Raw genomic sequence first — 22,180 nt, forward strand, 5'->3', positions numbered from 1 at the left:
GTTTTGATTTTTATATTCAGAACCTGGATACATTCAGAATGTATTTTTGTGTATTGTATGAGGTAGAGCTCTAATATTTCCCCCAAAATGGATAAGCTACTGTCCCTAAACCACTTTTGGAAAGCCATCCCTTCTACACTGAACTGAAATGCCACCTTTATCATATACTAAATTGACACGTTCTAGAGTAGAATTAGGAAAATCCCAACATCCAGGTCTAATCACCTTGGACACAAAATCTATTGCTCCTTAGGAATGCACACAATCAATATAACAAGCAACATCACACAATCTTAAATGGAAAAGCTTGCAAGTAAAGTAGCACATGACATTTTTGCTTAATAAGCCTATTACAAGGTGTAGTCACCTCTAGATGTGCTATCAAACATTTGTAGTGGGGCCGTAGTGAAAAAAAAAAAAAAACTAAAACCTTTATTGCTAGAAGTATTAACTACTTATAAATGACAAATAGGCTACAGGATAAATTCAGTTTAACTGGTCACTTCTTTCCAAATATAAAGCCCACCATTACCTCTGCCTGAGAAGACAGCTTTTCTGTTGTACACCTGGAAGTAGAGACAGGAAGGCCAGAGAAAACTGGGCTAGCTGGCTCCCAGCCCTGACCAGCAGGCAGACCTTTTTACTACTCCCAGAGTCCAAGCTGCTCCATTCACACCAGCACACAATAGTCTTGGTTATGTAAACATCTCCTACTGCAGGGACTCCATACTCTGTATCACAATCATATGTAAAGATTTGGCTTCTTAGGACAGAGTAATCTTAGTCCAAGTTGGCAGCAGTAAAAGCAACTTGCTTTGACAGACTGGTATTACCATAAGTTAGTTTCAAGTGCTGAGCAAAGCATAGTTGAGATAGCTGTCACACTCTACCCAATTACATACTGGCCTGGGCTTCTGGGCTCTGTTCAGTCTGACTGCCTATTTATTGATTCCTACACCATTACCACATTGTTTTAGTTATGACAGCTTTGAAGTTATTTTTCAACATCTATTGGATAAATTCCCCTTTGTGTTACTCTTTCTAAAAAACTTCCTAGCTATTTTTCTCCACTTACTTTTGCAATAGATTTTAGAATCAGTTTGTTAAAATCTATAAAATGTCCCTTGGGCAGACCCATCTTATCCAGGTGATCAAAGTTATCATCACCAGTAATGGGACCAATCAACATCATGTGCAATGAGATGAACACAGTATTTCTTCAGTGGTATTCCTGCCAAAAACACATAAGCTGAATGGGATCATGAAAAAAATACGAGACAAACCCAAACTAAAGGACATTCTGCAATATGACTAGTCCCTCCTGTTCAAAAATATCAGTATCAAGGCTAAAGATACAAGAGAACTGAATGCAACACATGATCTGGGATTTTCTTTCACTATAAAGGACATTATTGGAATAACTGACAAAGTCTGAAATGAGGTCTGTAAATTTGAAACTAGTGTTAATTTTATCCATTATGTACAGTGTTGATAGTGTTTGTTTCCTCATTTTGGTACTTGTTCTGCAGTTATATAAGAGAGTATCTTTGTTTCCCAGGAACAAACACTAAAGTATTTAGGGGTAAAGGAGCATTGTGCCAGCAGCTTACTCTCAAATGGTTCAAACAGAAAAACAATACGTATGTGCCTATGTATTACAGAGAGAGAGGGGAGAGTGAGAGAGGAGAGAGAGAAAAGACAGGACAGGATAAAGTAAATGTGGTTAAATGTTAACACCTAGGAAATCTGGGTGAAGAATATAGGAATTTTTTTCTCCATTCTTGTAACTTCTCTGTAAGTCTAAAATTATGTCAAAATTAAAATTAAAATTTAAGGAAGTCTCTTGAGGATTTTATTTGGGATAACCCATGAAGGAACATAATCTCTAGCTATTTATCCTCATCTTTTTGATTTCCATCAGGACAGGTTCATTGTCTTCTTGTTTTTTATTCCTAAGCACTTTATAATTCTCTATATATTATGAATAGATATCTTTTATTTTCTAAATGGTTATTGTTAATACTTAGGAAAGTAATTTATCTTTGCAAATTTAAATTTTAACCAGACAGTTTTCTGGACTCTAGTATTAGTTATCATTAGTTCATTATCTTGAACTTTATAGTAGACAATCATATCATCCTGTTATTAATGACAACTTTCAGCTTTCTTTCCAATATCTGTACCTTTTTTTTCCCCATCTTTTATTAAATTGGCTGAAACTTCCAGAACAAGGTTGACTAGTGGAGATAATAATCTGTATCTTTCTCTCATTTTTTACTTTAATGAGGATACTGGTAATGTTTCACTATTATATATGATATTTGCTTTGGCTTCTTATAGATAGTTTATTAGTAAAAAAATTTTTATTAAAATATACAGAAAAGTGCATATATCATAAAAGTACAGCTTGATGCCTTTTAATATAATGAAAGCACTCAGTATCAAATTTTATTAAATGCTTTTTTTGATAGCAGAAAATCACTTTTTCTCTTAACCTATTAAAGTACTAAACTACATTCCACAGATAAACCCACTTTGATCTTGATTTATTTAGGTTTATCCCTGCCATATTATGTATATTTTAATTTATCGTTCTTTCTCATTGTTTCATTTTCTTACTTTTCTAATTTTACTGAAATAATTAAGCTTTCTCTTCTTTTCCTTTCCTTTTTTCCTAGGAAGAGCTACATCCTTTTATTCCCAATATATTTTTTTAAACCCATACATTTTTATTTCTTTAACACTATTAAGAGTAAATCATGTCTGGAAAGAAACTTGGCTATTTATGGAGGCTATTTCTGGAAAGGGGAATATGGTGAGGAGTGAAGATGTGAAATGGGACTTTGCTTTTATTTTTATTTAACCTCTTTTACTGTGAAATATAGCACATGTATAGGAACATACTTAACTAGAAATGCATAGTTTAACAAATTATCAAAAAGTAACTGCAGTCATTATTCAGGTCAAGAAATAGAATACTGCCAGCACCCAGATACCCAATCTTACCCGCCCCTTTTAATCACAACCCTCTCCATCCCACCTTCTTCATTTCTAGAGGAAACATATTTCCAGATTTTTATGGCAATCACAAAACTTGCTTTCTTTTAATAGCTTTATTATATCTAAGTATGCAACCCTAAACAAAATTGTTTATTTTGGCCTAGTTTCAAAGTGTATTCGTATAAAATAAAACAGTATATTTTCTTTCTGAGATCTTTCATTCACAATTATGTTTCTGAGATTCCTCCATCTTGTTGGAGTTAGAGATAGTCTGTTCATTTCCATTGCCAAATATTATTTCTTTGTATGAACAATACCACAATTTATCCAGTCAATGTTGTAGAGAATGGATATTTGGGTTGTTTCAAATGAGTGGTTCTTATACTGCTATAAATTAAAGAAAACTTAAAAAAAATTGGGGGTGTAGGTAATTAGGTTTACTTATTTATTTCTAGAGGAACTGGGAATTGAACCCAGGACCTTGTGTATGCTAAGCACGTGCTCTACCACTGAGCTATACCCTCCCCCCTTATATTGCTCTAAAATTTTTGTACACATTTTCAGGTGCACAGGGGCCCATATTTGTTGGCTATAAATGTAGAAACAGAATTTGCATTATAATGTATGGAAATCTTTACTTTTACTTGGTAAGGCCAAACTGTTCACAAATATTTAGTATTAGAGTATTAGTATCATAAGTCTTTTTAATTTAGCAATTCCTGTGGGTTTGTAGACCTATCTCATTGTGGGGTTTTTTTTTTTTTTCTTATTCAAACCTCAGTTTACTAGCTAGCTGTGGAAAGTCACTCTGGTTTTAATATGCATTTCTCTCATTACTAATTAGTTTGAGCACCTTTTCACATTTACTGGCCAAATGGATTGTTTCTTTTGGGAAGTGCCTGCTCTAGCCTTTTATACATTCTTCTACTGAGATGTCTTTTTCTTACTGATTTTCATTATATATACTTGAGATAGGGACATTCATTTTTCACCCTGTGTATTTCCATATTATTTGAATTTTAAAAAGCATATATTATACCTATAAGTTGTAAAACAAAAAATTATAAGATCTTTAGCAGTTTGACTTTCTCCCTACCCCAAATTTATTCAAATCATCTGAAATGTTAGTTGCAGAATGTCATATACATACATACAAATATACACATACATATATACTATACTTATATTATTCTTCTATATATTTGGAAATATTTTCTTAACAGTATTACCAGGCCTCACAGTCCCTGTATTTAGACACAGCTCTAAGTTTTACAGGTTTTTTTGCACACTACTGCTTCTTGTGTCCAAACCTTCCTCTTTCTTGGATTTTTCATTTTCAAGTAATCTCAAAAAGGGTGTGTTCATCAATTTTTCAGAGTTCTTATTTATTCTGACCCCCACTTAAACATTTAAATATTAGTGAGATTGGGTGCAGTTTTGTGTTCAAAATAATTTTCCCTCAGAACACTGAAGGCACTTATCTTCCAGCAAACCACGCTACAGGTGAGAAATCCAATACCAGTCTGATTCTTAAGTCTTGAGTCTTTCTATACAGCCTGCTTTCTATCTCTGAAATTGTAAGTAGTTCAGTAATACACAGATAGATGCTTTTTGTTTTTATATTTTTCTAGCTTGTTCCTTGGTAGGCCCTTTACACTTGAAAACTCAAGAGTTTTTCTTTCTTCAGTGTAGGGAAATATTCTTTATTTTCTCCCTTCCACTGACATTCCTTGTGTTAACACTGTAAAATAAATACTGGATCACTTAGATCTATCCTCAAAGTATAATTTTCCTCATGTATTTTCTCTTTTTGTCCTCTTGCTTTATAGTCGATAAACTTCCCCTACTTCATTTTCGTAGAAATTGGTCTTAAGCCTGTGGATTATTTAACTCTCCAACTGCACTTTTATTTAAGCAATCAAATTTCAATATGGAACTAATTCTTTGATCATTCCTTTTTTCTCCACGGCAGTTGGCTTTTTATTTGTGGACCCAATTCACTCTTGACTCTGAGGAAACCTGCTGTGATGAGAACTTCCTGACCCTCCATTCTGCTTCCTCAGTATCTCTGTTTCCACCATGGTCAGTTGTTTCATTTGTTCAGCTTGGTCATCTTCTTTCAAGTTTAATTTCCCTCAGATGTCTGGTAGGCCTTGATCACCTGTTCATATTAATGAATGAAGGGCTACACTGACTAGTCTTGTGAGAGATATAGATTTCCTCCACAGTTGTATTACTCTGTCACCAAACCTCCAAATGGGAGATCTCTCTGCTTGTAGGTCTCTGTAGGTAAGTGGTACACTGACAGCTTTCTCTTTAGAAAAAGCAATTTTGCCAAAAGTGAGGAGGGCTTCATTTTGATGATATGGTCCTTAAATGCACATCAATCTTTGGTGGAGCTCCCTGTCTTCTCCTCCCCTTATTCCACCCTCCTCATCCAATCTATCATGGAGGGTCCATTACCTAAAACCCTGCTGCTTCCTCCTATACTTGCTGATTCTAGGATTACAGTTTCAGAAAAGGAGCTCTATTAAGAAATTCTCTGGAAAAAAAGAAATTCTCTGACTTCTAGCATGCAGCAGGAGTACGTATGTGGGGTTGCATTTTATTCTGTTCTTGTTCCTCAATCATTATAATTCTAACTGCTTTCTACTACTCCGAAATCCCTTAAATTTTCTGGTATTATAACAATAGCAAGAATGGCAGCAGCTAACATTAATTCAACGTCAGCTAAACGTAAAAACTCTTCTAAGTACTCTGCACAAATTACCTCGCTTGATACTCACAACAACCCTAGGAGTTTGGTACTATTATCATCATCCTAATTTTACAGATGAGGAAATTGAGGCAAAAAATAAATAAATAAAATAAAAGCAACTTGCCCAAAGTCACACAGTTGGTGAATGGCAGAGCCTGGATTCAGACATAAGTAATCCAGCTTGAAAGACTCCCTTTTGTTTTTCAATACAATTATGATTCATTCTTTTCTGTCATTTTCAATAATATCTGAGAAGTATGGGAGGGTAAATGGATATAATTGGCCTATCATTTTGTAATGGAAACATTTCACTACACCAATACTGTTTTCACATCACACTTTTAATGGGTAGAAATACCTTTTAGAGAAGATGCAGGATCTAGTGATAGAAAATGAGCTCTATGAAACTGTTCGATCAGAATTAACAGAGATAATGTGTAGGATTCCTAAAACGAGAGGCTTGAAAGTGGTAATTTCAAAAGTACAGGTAAGTTTTTTTTTAAATCTAAGGAAACACTAAACAACAGCATTTTCATCTTCTCAGCAACTCATCAGTTTACTGTCACCACCACCAGAAAGAAGTTGAGAATGTACTAAAATTCTTGTCCCATCCTATTCCCTGACAACAGACTTAACAAATGATTCAATTCAATTCAAATACACATGATGTACCTACTACATGCACTGTGCTACAAACTCGAGACAAAGAAATGAAAGGCACTGTCCCACTGCCCCTGCCCTTACAGAGCTTACAGTCTATGGCAGGCACAAATAAGTAAACAGATGACTGTAATTCAGTGTGATAAGTGTTATGACAGAGGCAGGAACACAGAGGGTGCCATCAGAACAAAGAGATGGGACTTCCAAGGAGGCTTCCCTGGAAATAACTCTTTGAGTGTTTCAGGATACGCTATTATTGCTTTGGGGAGATTAAGCTGAATTTACCATCTTTTCCCTCAATCTGCCCTTCCATCCATCTATATAACACCTGGTAAAGAGAAAATGGTCCACACAGAAAGCTGGAAGCTTTCTTCACTTTCCCCTCCTCCTCTTCAAGTCTTACCTAATTTCACTTCCTTATATTTCAAATCAACTCCCTACTCTCTATTTCTACTATAACTACCTTAGTTGCAGCCTCTATCATTTCCCACGTTGATAACTGTAATAATCTCATAACTGGTCTTTCAATTAAATCTCCTCGCTAATTAAGAAATAAGCTGATCTTGAAGACTCCCCTCAGGTGGTACCCCACTTAAGCTGGGCTTCTTCAGCTTCTTCTCTCCACACTCTTTCCCACTCTGCTGAACCTCCTACAGTTCCCTGAAAGGCCATGCTCTGCTCTGCCTAACTGCCTTTACACAAGCTGCTTGGTTCCCATGGTTTGAGATGTTCCAACCTTCCCCTGCTAACACCGACTCAGACTTTAAGTACATCTTTTCTGAAAAATCACCCTGATAGCTACTTCTCTTTCTCTGTCCTCCCCACAGGTGGTTAGGTACCTCTTCTGTGCCCTCCCATACCATATTACCTCATCAGGACACTTATCACAAAGAATTACACTCAAACTATTCTGTAATCGTTTCTTTACCTGATTCTCTATTGCCTAGATCACTGAGCTAGTACAGTGTCTGTTACATAGGAAATCAAGAAATGCTGAAAGAATGAAAGAATGAACGAACGAACGAACGAGGTTAGTTAAGTCTGAAATCTGATGAGATAACCAAAGGAGGATAATGGAGAGGACAGAACGTTGGAGCAATACCCATCTTTAGTGAGTAGGAAGGAAGAAGCTGGTGAAGAAAACAGAATGAACAATCAAAGAGGTAGGAAGGAAACATCTCAGATTGTACAGTAAATTAACCCAAAAGAAGAGAAAAATTTAAGAAGGTGCAGGTGGTCAACAGATCAAACACTACAAACAGATCAAAGAAGATGAGAACTAAGAGACAAGGCCACTGATTTAGAGGCGGTCACTGGTGGTCTTGATGTTGCGCTAATGCTGAGTTTACTTCCGCCTCACTCTTCTCAGCACTGTTAGAGACCATCTTCCTCAGCCATTGTTTGAGGCAATTTAGGGCTTACAAAATAACCAAAGTTATGAAACTTACCTGTGCTAATCTCTTTTTTCCATGATTAAAATATTGAACAACAGAGAATGTACAAAAGAAAATTAAAATCCTACCATCTAGATTTATTATTTCACTATTTCCTTTGTTTTTTGTTTATATTTGTACAAAATTTATATTATATTGAATTCTATATCCTAATTAAACAATTTCTTACTTATATTTAAATTTAGTCAGCCCAAGTTATCTAATTGTAAATCAATAAATTAGCATTCTAATTTTTAAATAGAAAAAAATGTTATAGAATTAGATATACCTTCTTGGCCACATGTGCACAATGGTTTTTTGGTCACATAAAACTAAAATTCCTCTTAGCCTCTATCAATAAAATTATTTATGCTAAAAGGTAGCACAGCACCCAAAGTATCTTATTTTGACCCATTTAGACTAGGTTTGTTTTTTTTTTTTTCATGCTCTGGAGCTTGGCTGCTAAAAATAGGCACTAAATACAGAAACATCTTTAGCTGCTATAGGATTTTTTTCTAGTCTTTTTAAAAAAGTAATCTCTTCAATCAAAATTAGATACACTGGTTTATAAACAACAAGGTCTAAATTGTAATGTTAAGCATGCTTGTCTGACAATTTGTTATACCTAGAAAAATAGTGGGAACCAGAGTTTTCAACCCTATTCTGGGATTTTCTTTTTTCAGTAGGGAGTATGTTTTACTGGAAAAAATAGAAAGAATGCAACATTTCTAAAAGTAAGAATTACTAGGTCAAAGGATGTGAACATTTTTAAGGCTTTTGATACATATATTGTGAAATTAAATCCAGAAAGGCTGTGTTAAATTTACACTCCCTTCAATATATGAGTTTCATTTCCCCATACCCTTGGGTATTCTTATTTTTAGTCTTTGCCCACCTAATAGGTGGAAATCATGGCTTATTATTTTAATTATCATGTTTATAACAATAGTAAAAATAAATATTGGTTCATATTTACTGACCTTTCTTTTTATGAATTGACTATTCATGTTCTTTTCCCTGTTTTTCTAGTGGGTATTTGCTTTCAAACTATTGATTTATAAGAGCTCTTTATATATTTGTGATATTAACCATTTATTACAAATATTTCCCCTTTTATCTTTTTATTTATGATTTTTGACATGAGGTTTTAAATTTTATACAGTCACATAAATTAATTTTTATTTCTTCCTGAAAGTCATATTTAGAAAATTCTTTCCCACCCCCATATTTTATAAGTTATTCATTCAAAGTTCCTATTAATATGGTTACAATGGAATAATACTGTTATCAGTGAGATGATTTATTTCTACCATCTAATGCACATTAAGTGATTCTAACTCCCTAAAACTTTTGGTTACAATTCCAACAGTGGTCAATAGGAAACACAGACTTAAAATTAAGTTCTAGACTTTCCTTTGTCCAATTTTAGCTGTTTAGACAATTTTTAAAAACCAGAATTCTGAGTTTAGAAAATTCATTCAAAATTCCCTTTAACCCATATGAAGCATAGTCTCTTGCTAGTTATCACCCACCTCTCAAAAACCTGTTAGGGATCCTTATGATGGGACAGGACTGAATGAAGCGCCTCCTAACTGGGTCCCATCGTATTTTCTTCTTACCTGTTACCACAATTATCAGCAATAAGTCAGACACATACAACACATGGCAAATAATACATAGTTACTGTAGTAATAAAGACAGAAAAACAGGAAACAAAACAATACTTGAATACAGAAAGAAGTGATGTAAAGTAGCACTTATCCCTGTTTTGTAAGTCAAAACAAAATTAAATTAATATATAAAAGCAATGATGAAGGTTTTCAACTCATCCCCAAAAGTTTACAAACAATTATGCGCACCATTTTTTTGAATTCTGGTTCAACAGAACATGCATTCAGTAATCACCAATGCCATCTTGTGGCAAAAATTCACCAGGAGCTTTATAAACAGATTAGAAACTATATTTTTAAAAGTCAATGAATGTTAAAAAGGGAGCTCTCATTAAAATTATTTTGGCATAATGTAGATTCCTGTTCTCCTTCAGATTTGGTATCCTTTTATCAGTTATATGGTTAAGAGGATAAAGCAATGGGCACCATTCTTTATGAAATAAGCTGATTTGCTATAATTAAAATTTTATGGTAGCAACCAAATAAAACAAACATTTAATATCTTGACAGTTCCATTGTTCGGGGAGAAAAAAAGGAAATTCCTCTACCTTCCCAGGAAGCAAATTAGCTGCACTTTAACCCCAATTAAAACTTGTCTTCTTATAAAATAGAAGAAAAATGCAAAGCATTATAGAACTGTTAAATGGGATAATTCTTGTCTCTTCCCAAAGTTTTGATAGCTCCCAAAGATAGCTCTTACAGGCAATGAAAACAATTAACATTGGTATAGAGTTTAAAGCTTACAAAGAGCTTCTACACATATTACCTCATTTGATCCTCATAACAATCCTGTATGGGTTCAACAGTCATTTCATTAAGCACCTGCTCTGCCTCGGGCCCTGGGCTAGGCTCCAGGGCAGCCTAAGGAGGATATGACTCCTATCCTCAAGAGCTCACGGTCTTGTGGAAGGCAGATGCCTAAACAAATAATTACATTACAGTGAAGTAATGACTATAACAGGGACTATAAAAACACTTCAAGGAAGATATTATCATCTTAATTTTACAAGTAAGGAAACTAAAGGAAAATTAAGTGACTTAATGCCAGAGCCAGAATTCAAGTCTAGGCAGACCGACTCTTAATACCTGCCTTCTTTCTGCTATACCACACTTAACCTGTCTCAAATTCCTTAGAAAGCATATGTTTTTGGTTTTGGCAAATGGAAATATATTCAAATGTTCATCAGCAAGGTCTCTTTTGTCCACTGTAGTACCTGTACCTAGAGATACACACATTCTGTGTAATGAAATGGCATTACCTGCACATGTATAGTTTATATTGTAGAGAAGACATACTTGTGGGCAAGGGGAAGAATTATTTATTTTGCAAAAGGGTTTATCTGTTAATCCTTTATATCTTTTAAATCAGTAGTTCCCAAATGTTGGGTGAAGATTCACCAGTCCAACACAAAATGAGAAAAATATGAACAAAGCAGTGAGTTTTTTAAAAAACTAAAATGTTTCACTTAAAGGCCTGTCCTTTTTTCAGAAATTAGAAACTTTTTGTTATTAAACAGTCTTTTCTTTTGAGATTAAGTTAATAGGAAATGGTAGTTGATTTTGTTCTATAATATTCTTTCTCGAAAAATAGAGAATTTGCAAGCCTATGTATATCCCCAAAATAAACATATTTTTAAATTTACAGGTTTATGACATCCAAAGATTGAAGAACCACAGCTTTAAATCAATACAATTATTTGTCGGTGAGTCATAAGTTCAACATTGTAAATCACAATATTAAAAGATACATAAGATGTATAAGAAACGTCCCTTACCCTCAAGAAGCTTATATTCTAATTAAGGAGACAAGACAGACACATAAAACAATTACATTGCAATACAAGACATAATATAACAAATGATTAGCTTAAAATTTGACATTTTTATGCATCAAAAGCATTAAAATGTACATACCCTTTGACCCAGCTATTCCACTTCTAGGAATTTATTCCTAAAGAAACAATCATAGATGCATGGAAAGATGTATGGAACAAAGATACTATGATATTATTTATAATGGTAAAAAAAAAATTTGAAATGCTTTCAATGTCCAATGATAGGGAGATGGTTAAGTAAGTAAGCTAAATAAACATACTTAAATATATTCATATTTTTGTAGCACTGAAAAGTATATACAAGACTATTTACTAACATGAGAAAACATTCACAATATATTGCAAATGAAAAGTGCAAAGTACAAAATAGTAGTAGAGTATATTACATTAACAAAGAAAAAAGTGTTTTTATGTATTCATGAAAAATACGGTAAGGATAAACATCCAATTTTAATTGTGGTTATCTTTGGGCAGTTATTATGAGTGACTTTGTTTTTTTCTCCTTAGTGCTGGTCTTTATTTTCCAAGCTTTCTCACTCAGTAAGTAGGCATTACTTTTGGACTGGAAGAAAAACAATACCATATTACTTTAACTTTTTTTAAAGCTATAATAAGAAAACACTGTAAAGAAACACACCAAGAGTGTTAACAGTGGTTATGACTGGGGTTGAGGATTATCACCTCTTTTATATTATCCAAAAATTCTATGACATATTTTATAATGGGAAAATATAAAACAAATTTAGAATACCAGTGAGGGAGTAATACTGAAAATTACTGAACCAAAGTTGTAATCAAAAATCCTTTCTGATGTTTTCTCAGAGCTCTGCCAAACGTCTTTGACCTGTTTCTCTCTCAGCAACCAACATAAGTCTGTCACAAGCTTAGGCTAATGTTGACTCTATGGAAGTTATTTACACAGAGTAGGCACTAACTTAAGAACCCATGTTTTCTTCCGTCAGCCAAAGAGCAGGGAAAAAAAGGAAACCAGCAACACAGCAAATACACGCCTTTCCAATTTCATGTAAATATATTCCTGAAGTTTTGTTCATTGAAGCTTTAATTTGAATGCCAATCTTCATTTATGATTGCTTCTTCTCTTCAAAACAAAACCCACAATTTCTTCAATCATTTCATCAATATTTTATTTTTATTAGTTTTTTTTCTCCTTTTTGTGTATTTCACTATAAATACCATACAGTTGCTCAAGATGGTATAGCACTGGCAATATGATGCTGGCAATCAAGATGGTAGGCACACTGCAAGCAAGCTCCCCTTCCCCCTAAACCCTGCAAGTAACATAAAACCATTTTTTAAAAATCTATAGTCAAAAGAAAACAAGAAACGTTCTTAGTGAATCACTGAAAGATGAAAAGCTGATAGGATCAGCGGAAAAGAGGAAACTACAGCCCTACCTATGCACCCAGAGTAGAGGGCTATTAGAAGTGGTCAGAGCAGCCCTCAGAGTAAACTAAACCCAGAGGTGGAGGACAGCAGAAAGAACTGAAGTAATTTATAAAATTTACAGCATGACTGTTAGAGGGCAGCACAGAAGTTACAAAGCAGGTTAATCTCTCCCACCATTTACCTCTTTGGATCAAGCATTATAGAACAGAGGTATGTATTTTCTCCCAGATGGGAACAGTGGCACCAAACAAGAAAGGTGTCACTCCCCACGTAGGAACAATGAATATAAACACCTGGATCAGAAAGATAGGACAGAGCGCTGGGTGGATATTAAACCCCAGGCAAAAGAGGGGACAGACACTAAAGAAGACTGGCGATTGGTACACTCCACCTCATTGCACATTCCACCTCTACCCACCAGTCAGTGGAGACCTCCTGCAATAAACAGATGTAATATTCACAGGAAGGCTAACAAAGACTCTCAAAGATGAATCAACAAAAAATCAAGACTCACACATGAAAAAGAGGTATAGTGTGACAAACAGAAGAACTTGCACCCAAAGAAAGTTAACAATTTAAATAGAATAAGACTTTAGATTAAGTACAATTAATATCCTCAGAGATAGGCAAGATGATAACACATTTATTTAAAAAATAAATAAATCAGAACACTTAGAAGTTAAATTTTGATCACTGAACTAGAATACCTAATTAAGAACTGAAAAACATAAAGAGCAAATTAAATTAGTAATCTAAAAGATGGAACCAAGAAATTCACCAGACTATAGTATAGAAGGAAAAAGAGGTGGAAAGCATTTAAAAAGTTGATATAAAAGAGAACTGAGCAATCACTATAAAAATTCCACCTGCCTTTTCTGCAGAAATGGACAAGCTAATCAAGAAAACCAAAACAATCTTGAAAAAGAACTAAATTGGAAGACTAACACTTCCTGGTTTAAAAACTTACTACAAAGATACAGTATTCAAAACTGTAGTACTGGAATAAGGATGGACATATGTATTAATGGTATAGAATTGAAATAAACCGATAGACCTATGGTCAATTGACTTTTGACAAGGGTGACAAGATTACTCAGTGGGGGAAGAATAATCTTTTCAGCAGATGGTCCTGGGACAACTAGATATAGTTGTAAATCAAGAATTATATATCTACTCAAACTCTAACTCAATTGTGAAAGGGAAATTCAGGCATTTTTGAATGTACAAGGACACAAAAACTTTGCTTCCCTCAGAGTTCTGATGAAAGAATTACTCAGAGATATATATCTGGAATTTAAAATAATAATAATCCAAGAACAATAATCAAGGTACAAGAAAAGAGTAAACAGAGAAACTGGCAAAGTAAGATTAAGTAACTGCTGACCAGGGTCAAAAAAAAAAAACAAAACACAAAAGCTTACTAACATTCAAATCTATAATCTCAGATGCTGATAGGAATGATTGTGAGGGTAAGAGGGTTGGGAGAAGGGAAAGCAGATTAATGGTAAAGACCTTGTCTTGTTCAGAAGAAACATACAGAAAGTGATTAATATAGATATTGTCAGAAAATATAAATTTAAGTATTATGTAAAAAATTTGAGAATACTAGGTGGCTTCACTCTAAACATTTAAGGAAGATGCAAATGCTTTCAGAGAACAGAGAAACTCACTTCTGAGACTGGTAGAACTCTGATATCAAAGTCGGATAAAGACATTAAAAGTCATTACAGGTCAACATCCTTTATAAACATAGGCACAAAAATTCTAAACAAAATATTATCAAATCAAAGTTACAGAAAAAGGATAATTCATCATGACTAAGTGAAATTTATTCCAAGAATGTGATGCTGATTTATCATCCAAATATCAGTATCATTCACCACATAAACAGAATAAGGAGAAAAACCATGCAATCACCTCAATAAATGCAGAAAAAGCATTTGATAAAATTCAACATCAAGCAAACAGGGGGAAAAAAGAAACTCATGCTTACACAAAATCTTGTACATTAATGGTCACAGAAACTTCATTCATAAGAGCCCAAATGTGGCAACAACCTTCTAAGGAGTCAGAATGGGTAAACAAACTGTGATAAATCCATACCATGGCAGACTACTCAGTATCAATGAACTAACCACTGATAGAGGCAACACTTTGGATGGCTCTCAAGGGAATTATAGTGAATGAAAAAAAGCCAATGTTAAAGTGTTACATATTGTATGATTCCATTTATATAACATTATTGAAATGACAAAATTATAGACATGGAGAACAGATTAGCAGTTACCAGGGGTTTTTCCAGGGGAGGTGGTTGTGCCTATACAAGGGTACATGAGGGACCCTCGTAAATGGATCTGTTCCCTATCTTGACTAGGTGGCCATGCAAATCTACACGTGATAAAATTACAAAAAACTCAATATAAACACATGCACACACACACATACAAATTAGCACATGTAAAACCAATGAAATCTGATTAAAATCAGTTGATGGTATCAATGTTGATTTCCTGGTTGTGTTATTACACAACAGTAACAAGATGTTATCATTCAGGAATCTGGATGAAGCATATATGGATCTCTCTATTATTTTTTTAATTGCACATAAATCTACAATATCTCAAAGTAAAAAGAATGAAAAATTGAATAAATAAAAATGAAAATGAAGGGGGAAAATCTGATGTTGATATGAGGCAGACACATTCAAAATGATGTATCTGAAATAATTATGAATATTTTAGTAATTAGAACTATCAATAGAAAACACGACCTAAGAATTCAGATTTATATGATATAGTCCTACTCCATTATGCAATTCAGTATGTACAAAGAATTTTAAAAGAGAAGCAAATTAATACTGTAGTCAGAATCACTGCACAACTGTGCAGACTGCTTACCGCAAGAGAGCGACACATCAAGTGGCTACGGTAGGGGCCAAAATCCAGCCTGCACTCTACTCCCTAACGCACTGGCAGGACTATGTCTATATGTACCATCCCACACTTTGGGCTTGTTAAGTAAATGACTTTCTTCTAAACATAAGAGAAATAACATTTATTATCTCTCTATTCCTAGCACTTACATATACTCATTTTTAAATTTCTGCCTTTGCCTTTCAAAACAAGATCTGAACCCAAATCTTAGTTCTGTTGTGCTGCTTGGGTATAGAGTATTCCTTTAGGAGGCTTCAGTTCTGTCTCATTCTTTTTTGAATGAAACAAAGTGGTATACAAACCAATATAAACTAAAATATGAATTACAGTGCTATATTACACTGTGTTGTAGATTAATCAGTCATGGCATTACATATATGTATGTTTTTGTGTGCATATGTGAAAACAACTGCATTCCTTAATAAAAATACTATTCCAAGAACTCATTTAATCCTCACTACAACCCTATGAGATAGATAATATTATGATCCCCAATTTACAGATGAGAAAACTAAGACACAGAGAAAGTAAGTAATTTGCTAAATTCTGGGATTCAAACCCATGCAGTTTGGATCCAAATTACTCTTAACCACTCTACAATAATGCTCATAGTCACAATTCAATTTGGTACCTGAAAAAATCTAGTAGAGGCACTTGATAAAGACTTGTAAAATGAATAACTGAATAAATGAATGAATGAATACTGAGGCACTAATTCTCAACCAAAGGTACACTCTCCCAAGCCCCTAAGAAGTTGCTCTTCTCTCCCAAGATTCTGGTATTATCCCTCATTATATAGTCGACTCTCAGTATCCCTGGGGGATTGGTTCCAGGACCCCTCATGGATACCAAAATCCAAGGATGCTCAATCTCTTATACTATTAAATGGTGAAGTGTTTGCATATAACCTACAGGCATATCCTCTCTTATACTTTAAATTCTCTATATTACTTATAATACCTAGTACAATGTAAATACGACATAAATAGTTGTAAATACAATGTAAATGCTCCATAAATAGTTGTTGGAATGCAGCAAATTCAAGTTTTGCTTTTTGTAACTTTATGGAATTTTATTTTCCCTAAATATTTTTGGCCCGAGGTTGGCTGAATCCATGGATATGGAACCTGTGGATACAGACAGCCAATTATATCATTATATTGCCACTTAAGAATAAAAACCATACTAAGTCACTGCAAGTAATGGAATAACTGTAATATTTCCTATCCCTTAGCTTTTTAGAAGTCAAAAATGGTTAAGAACAACTATGCTGGCAACATGAAGGGCCACTCTGATTGTTTTAAGGGTCTTCAAGCCAGGGTGTGAGCAGCTGTTGACTACTTACTGGCTTCTACCGTATTTGCAAAATACAGGCAAAGAAAATGTTATCTTTAGGGAGTTACAATATTATGGCAAAAGCAGCTATTTGCCCCACAGACATCAGATATGTTATATCTTCTGTTTTTAACCACACCCCTTATTTGTTTGTTTGCTTTAAACATTCTATTTTCATATATATCTCTATTTATAAGCCAACTCAAATATTTTGGCACTATGAAAGGAATAAATGTTAAAGAAATGAAAATTGCTGGTTCTTGCCTTTCTGTTGCTTGCCATTTCTGTTGGTCATTAAAACATGTTCATTTCCCATTGTGCTTCATTTTTCTGTTTTCTTTCACTCTAGTCTCTGTTTTTTGTCGACATTACCCCTCTAACATTTGTGGCAAAAGGCAGGACTATCATAGACTTCTTCCCTTCTATAAAAATGAAAGAATCATAGCACATTGAGAGATATCTTCAAATCTTAAGCTGCTCGTTGTCATTTTGGTTTATATCATTAGTTATTCAAGTATCACTTTACTAAAAAAAAAATAGGTTTATTGGGTAAAGAGTTCTGTCTTTGGAAGAGGCAGGGAGCACAGAAGCAGTTATATCTGGTTCAAACTGTTCCAAAGGGTAGATGTGATACTGAACCCAGTGTTCATAAATGACTGAATTCTAAGCTATACTATCCTTCCTTAGAAATAGTAAAAACAAAATAAGCTAAAAATTGTAGATTAAAAATTAATCAAAAAGTATTATAATTCATAAACCTGTGTTAGATTAAAATACTAAATCTGGATCTAACAAACAAAAATCCTAGGAACACTCCTGATTTAAGATACCACCATTACATTTCTATGTTTTATGAATGGCTGCTAAGACTTTGAAATAAAGTTTTAAATAAACCCCCACATTTTTCAACCAGAAGAATCTTTTGATAGGAAGAATTAACTATAAATATACCATAAACTATATGTATACTAGATGGTCTCTAAAGCTCTAAAAATTCTACAATTTTCAATGGAATCGGAAATGCTCTAAGAATCTCAGACCTAACTTAGTGCTATGATTCCTGAGATGGCTTGTTGCAAGCTTATTAAAAATGATAAAAATAAAAACAAAACCAAAAAGCAGATTACCAGGTCTATCCTAGTAGGTCTGGCATATTAACTTTAGTAGGGAATCAGGTTCCATTGAGACTAAAAAATTACTGGTTCTTTTCCCAGAAAAATGCCAATTTTACATATGATATAATCCTCTTAAGACCATCCACAAACTCATGAATTGATGGAATTGAATTGATGGACCCCAAGTTAAAAAATTAAAGAGAATTTAGACCCAGAATGTTTTCAAAGGGTAGTTAAATGAAAGAAGGAATAGATTTGTTCTATATTCTACCAGAAGACACCATTGGGAGAATACCAACTATTCTTTACTCAGAAACAAAAATTTCAAAAGATAACACTTCACAAGAACATCTGCATTGAAGCATTTTTTCCTATAAATGCACAGATAAGTTTTGAACTTAAAATCTTAACTGAGTAGAAAAATTCTGATGTAGCTTTAAGAAATTATTTCTCTCCTTGAATGGTTTTCTTTTGTATATCCATGTGTATTTAAAGCTAAATATATTACCTCTTTTTAAGGCACTCCGTTTGGAATTCATATTAGAAATTTCATATTCCGGCTTCAGGTCTGTGTGTTCATATGTATTTTAAGGAATTTATTTTACATGACACTAAGATGTTTGTGGTTAGTGTTTGTTTGATCAATCACATCTGATGCAAATTAACTGAGTTGACACTGTTGATGAAACCATATGGAAAGAGCTACTGTGGGTAAAAAGGGAAACAACTTTTTTAATAAGCAGCATTCAACTCCAATGACTATCTACCTCTTTTTTTTTTTTTTTTTTTTTTGCTAGTCTACTAGCAAAAAACTACTTCTGATTTCACTAGCTAGTCTTACAGACAACTCAATGATCACACCTTAGATAAACCTTGGAGCAAATTCACTGACAATATAGCATAACAGGGAAGAGCATGAGATTGGGCTGAATTCTGAATGCAACAGGAAGCCATTGAAGGATTTTGGTCTGGGAAGCAATAATCATAGCTGTGCTTTAGGAAGATTAATCTTGTTTCAGTATATAGAATGAAACAGGAAAGGAAGACTGAGAATGACAAAAACATTACAGGTTTCCCCTGCTATCCTAAAGTAGAGTGTTCCTAATGAAACCCTTCCTAAGCCAAAATGGTGTAATGCAAAGAAGCAATTGCCTTAATTACCTTTAAACAAAATAAATCTCAATAAAGCCAGATGCTCACAGACACAGTGCAAGCTATGGCAGCTTGATGCCCAGTGTAGTTCCTGGGGAAGGAGCTTGGTGGTGCTACTCTGGGCTGTTGGGCTCGCTACAAAATAAACGCTGAACCCCATTTTCACTTTTCACCTATTTTCATAAAAGCAAAAATCCTCTTAAGATTTCATTCAGTTAGTGAAAACAGGTACTAATGTAGATCTTTCTTAAAAGTAAGGTTGCGTAAAGCAAACTTTGGAAAAGCAGGGATATCTGTGTTACTACAGTCCAATTTGAGCCAGTGAAGGCCTGAATTACAGGATAATTGGGAAGGAGAGGTACCAGAGAAGAGCACAGCAGAGTGGCATAAAGCATAGACTTCGGAACCACACCGTGGTATCCAAACCCCGGCTCTGTCCCTTGTTAGCTATACTGCCTTGGACAAGGTCTTATCCTCTGGGCCTCAGCTTCTCTCCCTATGAAAAGGGGACAATCACAGTACCTCCTCACTGGGTTATGAGTAAATGTTTATAAAAGTGCTTGGCTAATATTATGTGGGGATAAAACATAAGGACTTAATGACTAGCAGGGAAATGGGAGTAAAAGAGAAAACTGTGTGAGTTTTTAAGTTCTGTAACTTGAAGAAAACTTTAAAAAAACAGATATTAAAGGGCAAGTGGGCAATACTTACCACTATGCATTGCACAATGTTTTTAAAGAGTAGGAGACCAGAAACAATCTAAATATCTATCAAGTGTGTGGCTTGCAAATTACTGTACGTACATACAATGCAATACTTTCAGTCATGAAGAAGAATCAGACCAATCTAAATATGATAATATAGAACATTCTTCAAAATATAGTTTTAGGAAAAAAGAAGAAGACAGGTGCAGAAAAAATACTTTATGTTGTATTTTAATTTGTTTAAAAATAAAGATAACATATACCAAATGCATATATATTCAAATTCTATTTCTGGAAATATACACCAGAAACTCTAATGATACCTCTGGGGAGAGATGAGAGAACTAAGGATCTGGGGTAGAAGAGAGATTTTTGTCTCCCTTGTATACTATTTGATGTTATCATGTTTATGTAGTGTTTTTCAGTTTAAAAAAAAATTAATGAAAAAAAAAAGAGGGGCAGGGAAGGAGGAGTTCAATAATAAGAAATCATATTCGCATACTTAAGTGAGCATAAATTCTATGTGCTCTACAAGTTTGCCCAGTATAGATACTGGTAATAATCTAATGACCTGGAGGTTCAAAAACACTTAAGACTTAAAAAAAAAAAAAGACATGGCCAAAGGGAGGGTATAGCTCAGTGGTAGAGCGCATGCATGAGGTCTTGAGTTCAATTCCCAGTACCTCCTCTAAAAATAAATAAATCTAATTCTCCCCCTACACCAAAAAACAACAACAACAACAACAAAAAAAACCCCGGATGGTCTTAAAAATAGTTCAGGGAGAATAAACAGAGTGAACCTTAAAAAGCATATAGGCTATTAAAAATTAGGCTTACAACAAGCTTCTTCTGTATAGCACATGGAACTATATTCAATATCTTATAGTAACCTATAATGACAAAGAGTATGAAAAGAAATATATATATGTATATATATGACTGAAACATTGTGCTGGACACCAGAAACTGATACACTGTAAACTGACTATACTTCAATTTTTAAAAAAAGAAAAAAATTATGCTGCATTTCAAAATTCTAAATTTATATGTCAGTTTGTGATTTGTAATTCTGAATATATTTTCCCATGTTACAAGAGTTAATAAGACCCTGGGCCAGCCCACAAAAGCCTACTTTATCCACAATAACTATAGCACTGTGGTAACAGTACTACAGAGTTCACCATTTTAAAACCTTACCTTACTCAAGTTCTCAAGCACATTTGACAAGGTGATCTCTCCCTCCTTGAAAGCCTTTCCTCTCTTGGCCTTTGTGAAACCAAGCAGCACTGGTCTTCCTCCTACTTTACTGACCTTCACCTGCTTCTCCTTTCCTTCTCACCTTCAGGAGTTACAGTCTTCTGCCCTTATTTCTATTTAATCTTTCTTAGTGACCTCATCCAATCAGTGGATTTAAATACCATCTGTATGCTAATAATTCCAAAATTTATATCCCAAGCCTGCACCTCTTCTTTGAGTTTGATTTATATATAAAGATTGCCTACCCTATATCCTCTACGTGGAGGTCAAATAGGCATCTCAAGCTTAACATAGCCAAAACAGAACTCTTGATTGACTCCTACAATCCTGCTTCTTCCAGGCTGTTCCCTCTCATTTAATGACACCATCATCCACCCAGCTGCTCAAGACAAAAACGTATCAGTCATCCTGATTCCCCTCTATCCTTCATGGCTCACAGTAAATCCTGTTAATGCTACTTTAAAAATATATTTCATATTCAATCACGTCTCACTACCTATACCACTGCACCCTACTCCAAGCCACCATCATCTTTTTAGGAGACTACTGCAATATTTTTCTAAATGGCCTTTATGCTTCACTTTTACCATTTCCCACAATCCATTCTCCACCCAGCAGCTAGACAGAGCTTTAAAAAATGTAAATCACATCACTTAAAATTGTCCAAAGGCTCCCCTTCACACTGAAAAGAAAGGTCACAAATTCAGTTTTAGATATGCTGAATTTGAGGGGTAAAAGGCATATACATGGAGACTTAGAGAAAGGCATATACATGGCCCTAAAGAGAGATTTAGGCAGAAGTTACAAAGTGACCTTACTTACAGGCATATGGATGGAAACTAAAAACCACGGATTTGGCAGAGAATACCTAAAAAAAGTTGAAAAAAGAAGGGCAGAGGCATGGGACCATGACTTAAGAAT

At 34.3% G+C, this 22,180-nt stretch overlaps 1 protein-coding gene and 1 long non-coding RNA gene across 4 annotated transcripts in view; one reads left to right on the forward strand and one right to left on the reverse strand.

Moving 5' to 3' along the window:
* Nucleotides 1-22,180, forward strand: part of LOC141578246 (uncharacterized) — an 81,187-nt gene that overhangs the window by 34,214 nt on the left and 24,793 nt on the right. The window lies entirely within an intron of this gene.
* KLHDC10 (kelch domain containing 10) overlaps nucleotides 1-22,180 on the reverse strand; it is a 51,080-nt gene that overhangs the window by 17,042 nt on the left and 11,858 nt on the right. For 2 of the 3 annotated variants that reach the window (XM_010947678.3, XM_074367067.1), the window contains exon 2: nucleotides 9,384-9,470. The exons of the other annotated variant lie outside the window; for it this stretch is intronic. In XM_010947678.3, the coding sequence (XP_010945980.2) occupies nucleotides 9,384-9,470 (87 nt within the window). The remainder of the gene's footprint in view (nucleotides 1-9,383; nucleotides 9,471-22,180) is intronic. 3 annotated transcript variants of the gene reach the window in all.

Source organism: Camelus bactrianus, chromosome 7 (genome assembly GCF_048773025.1).
Source record: "Camelus bactrianus isolate YW-2024 breed Bactrian camel chromosome 7, ASM4877302v1, whole genome shotgun sequence".
Taxonomy (NCBI): domain Eukaryota; kingdom Metazoa; phylum Chordata; class Mammalia; order Artiodactyla; family Camelidae; genus Camelus; species Camelus bactrianus.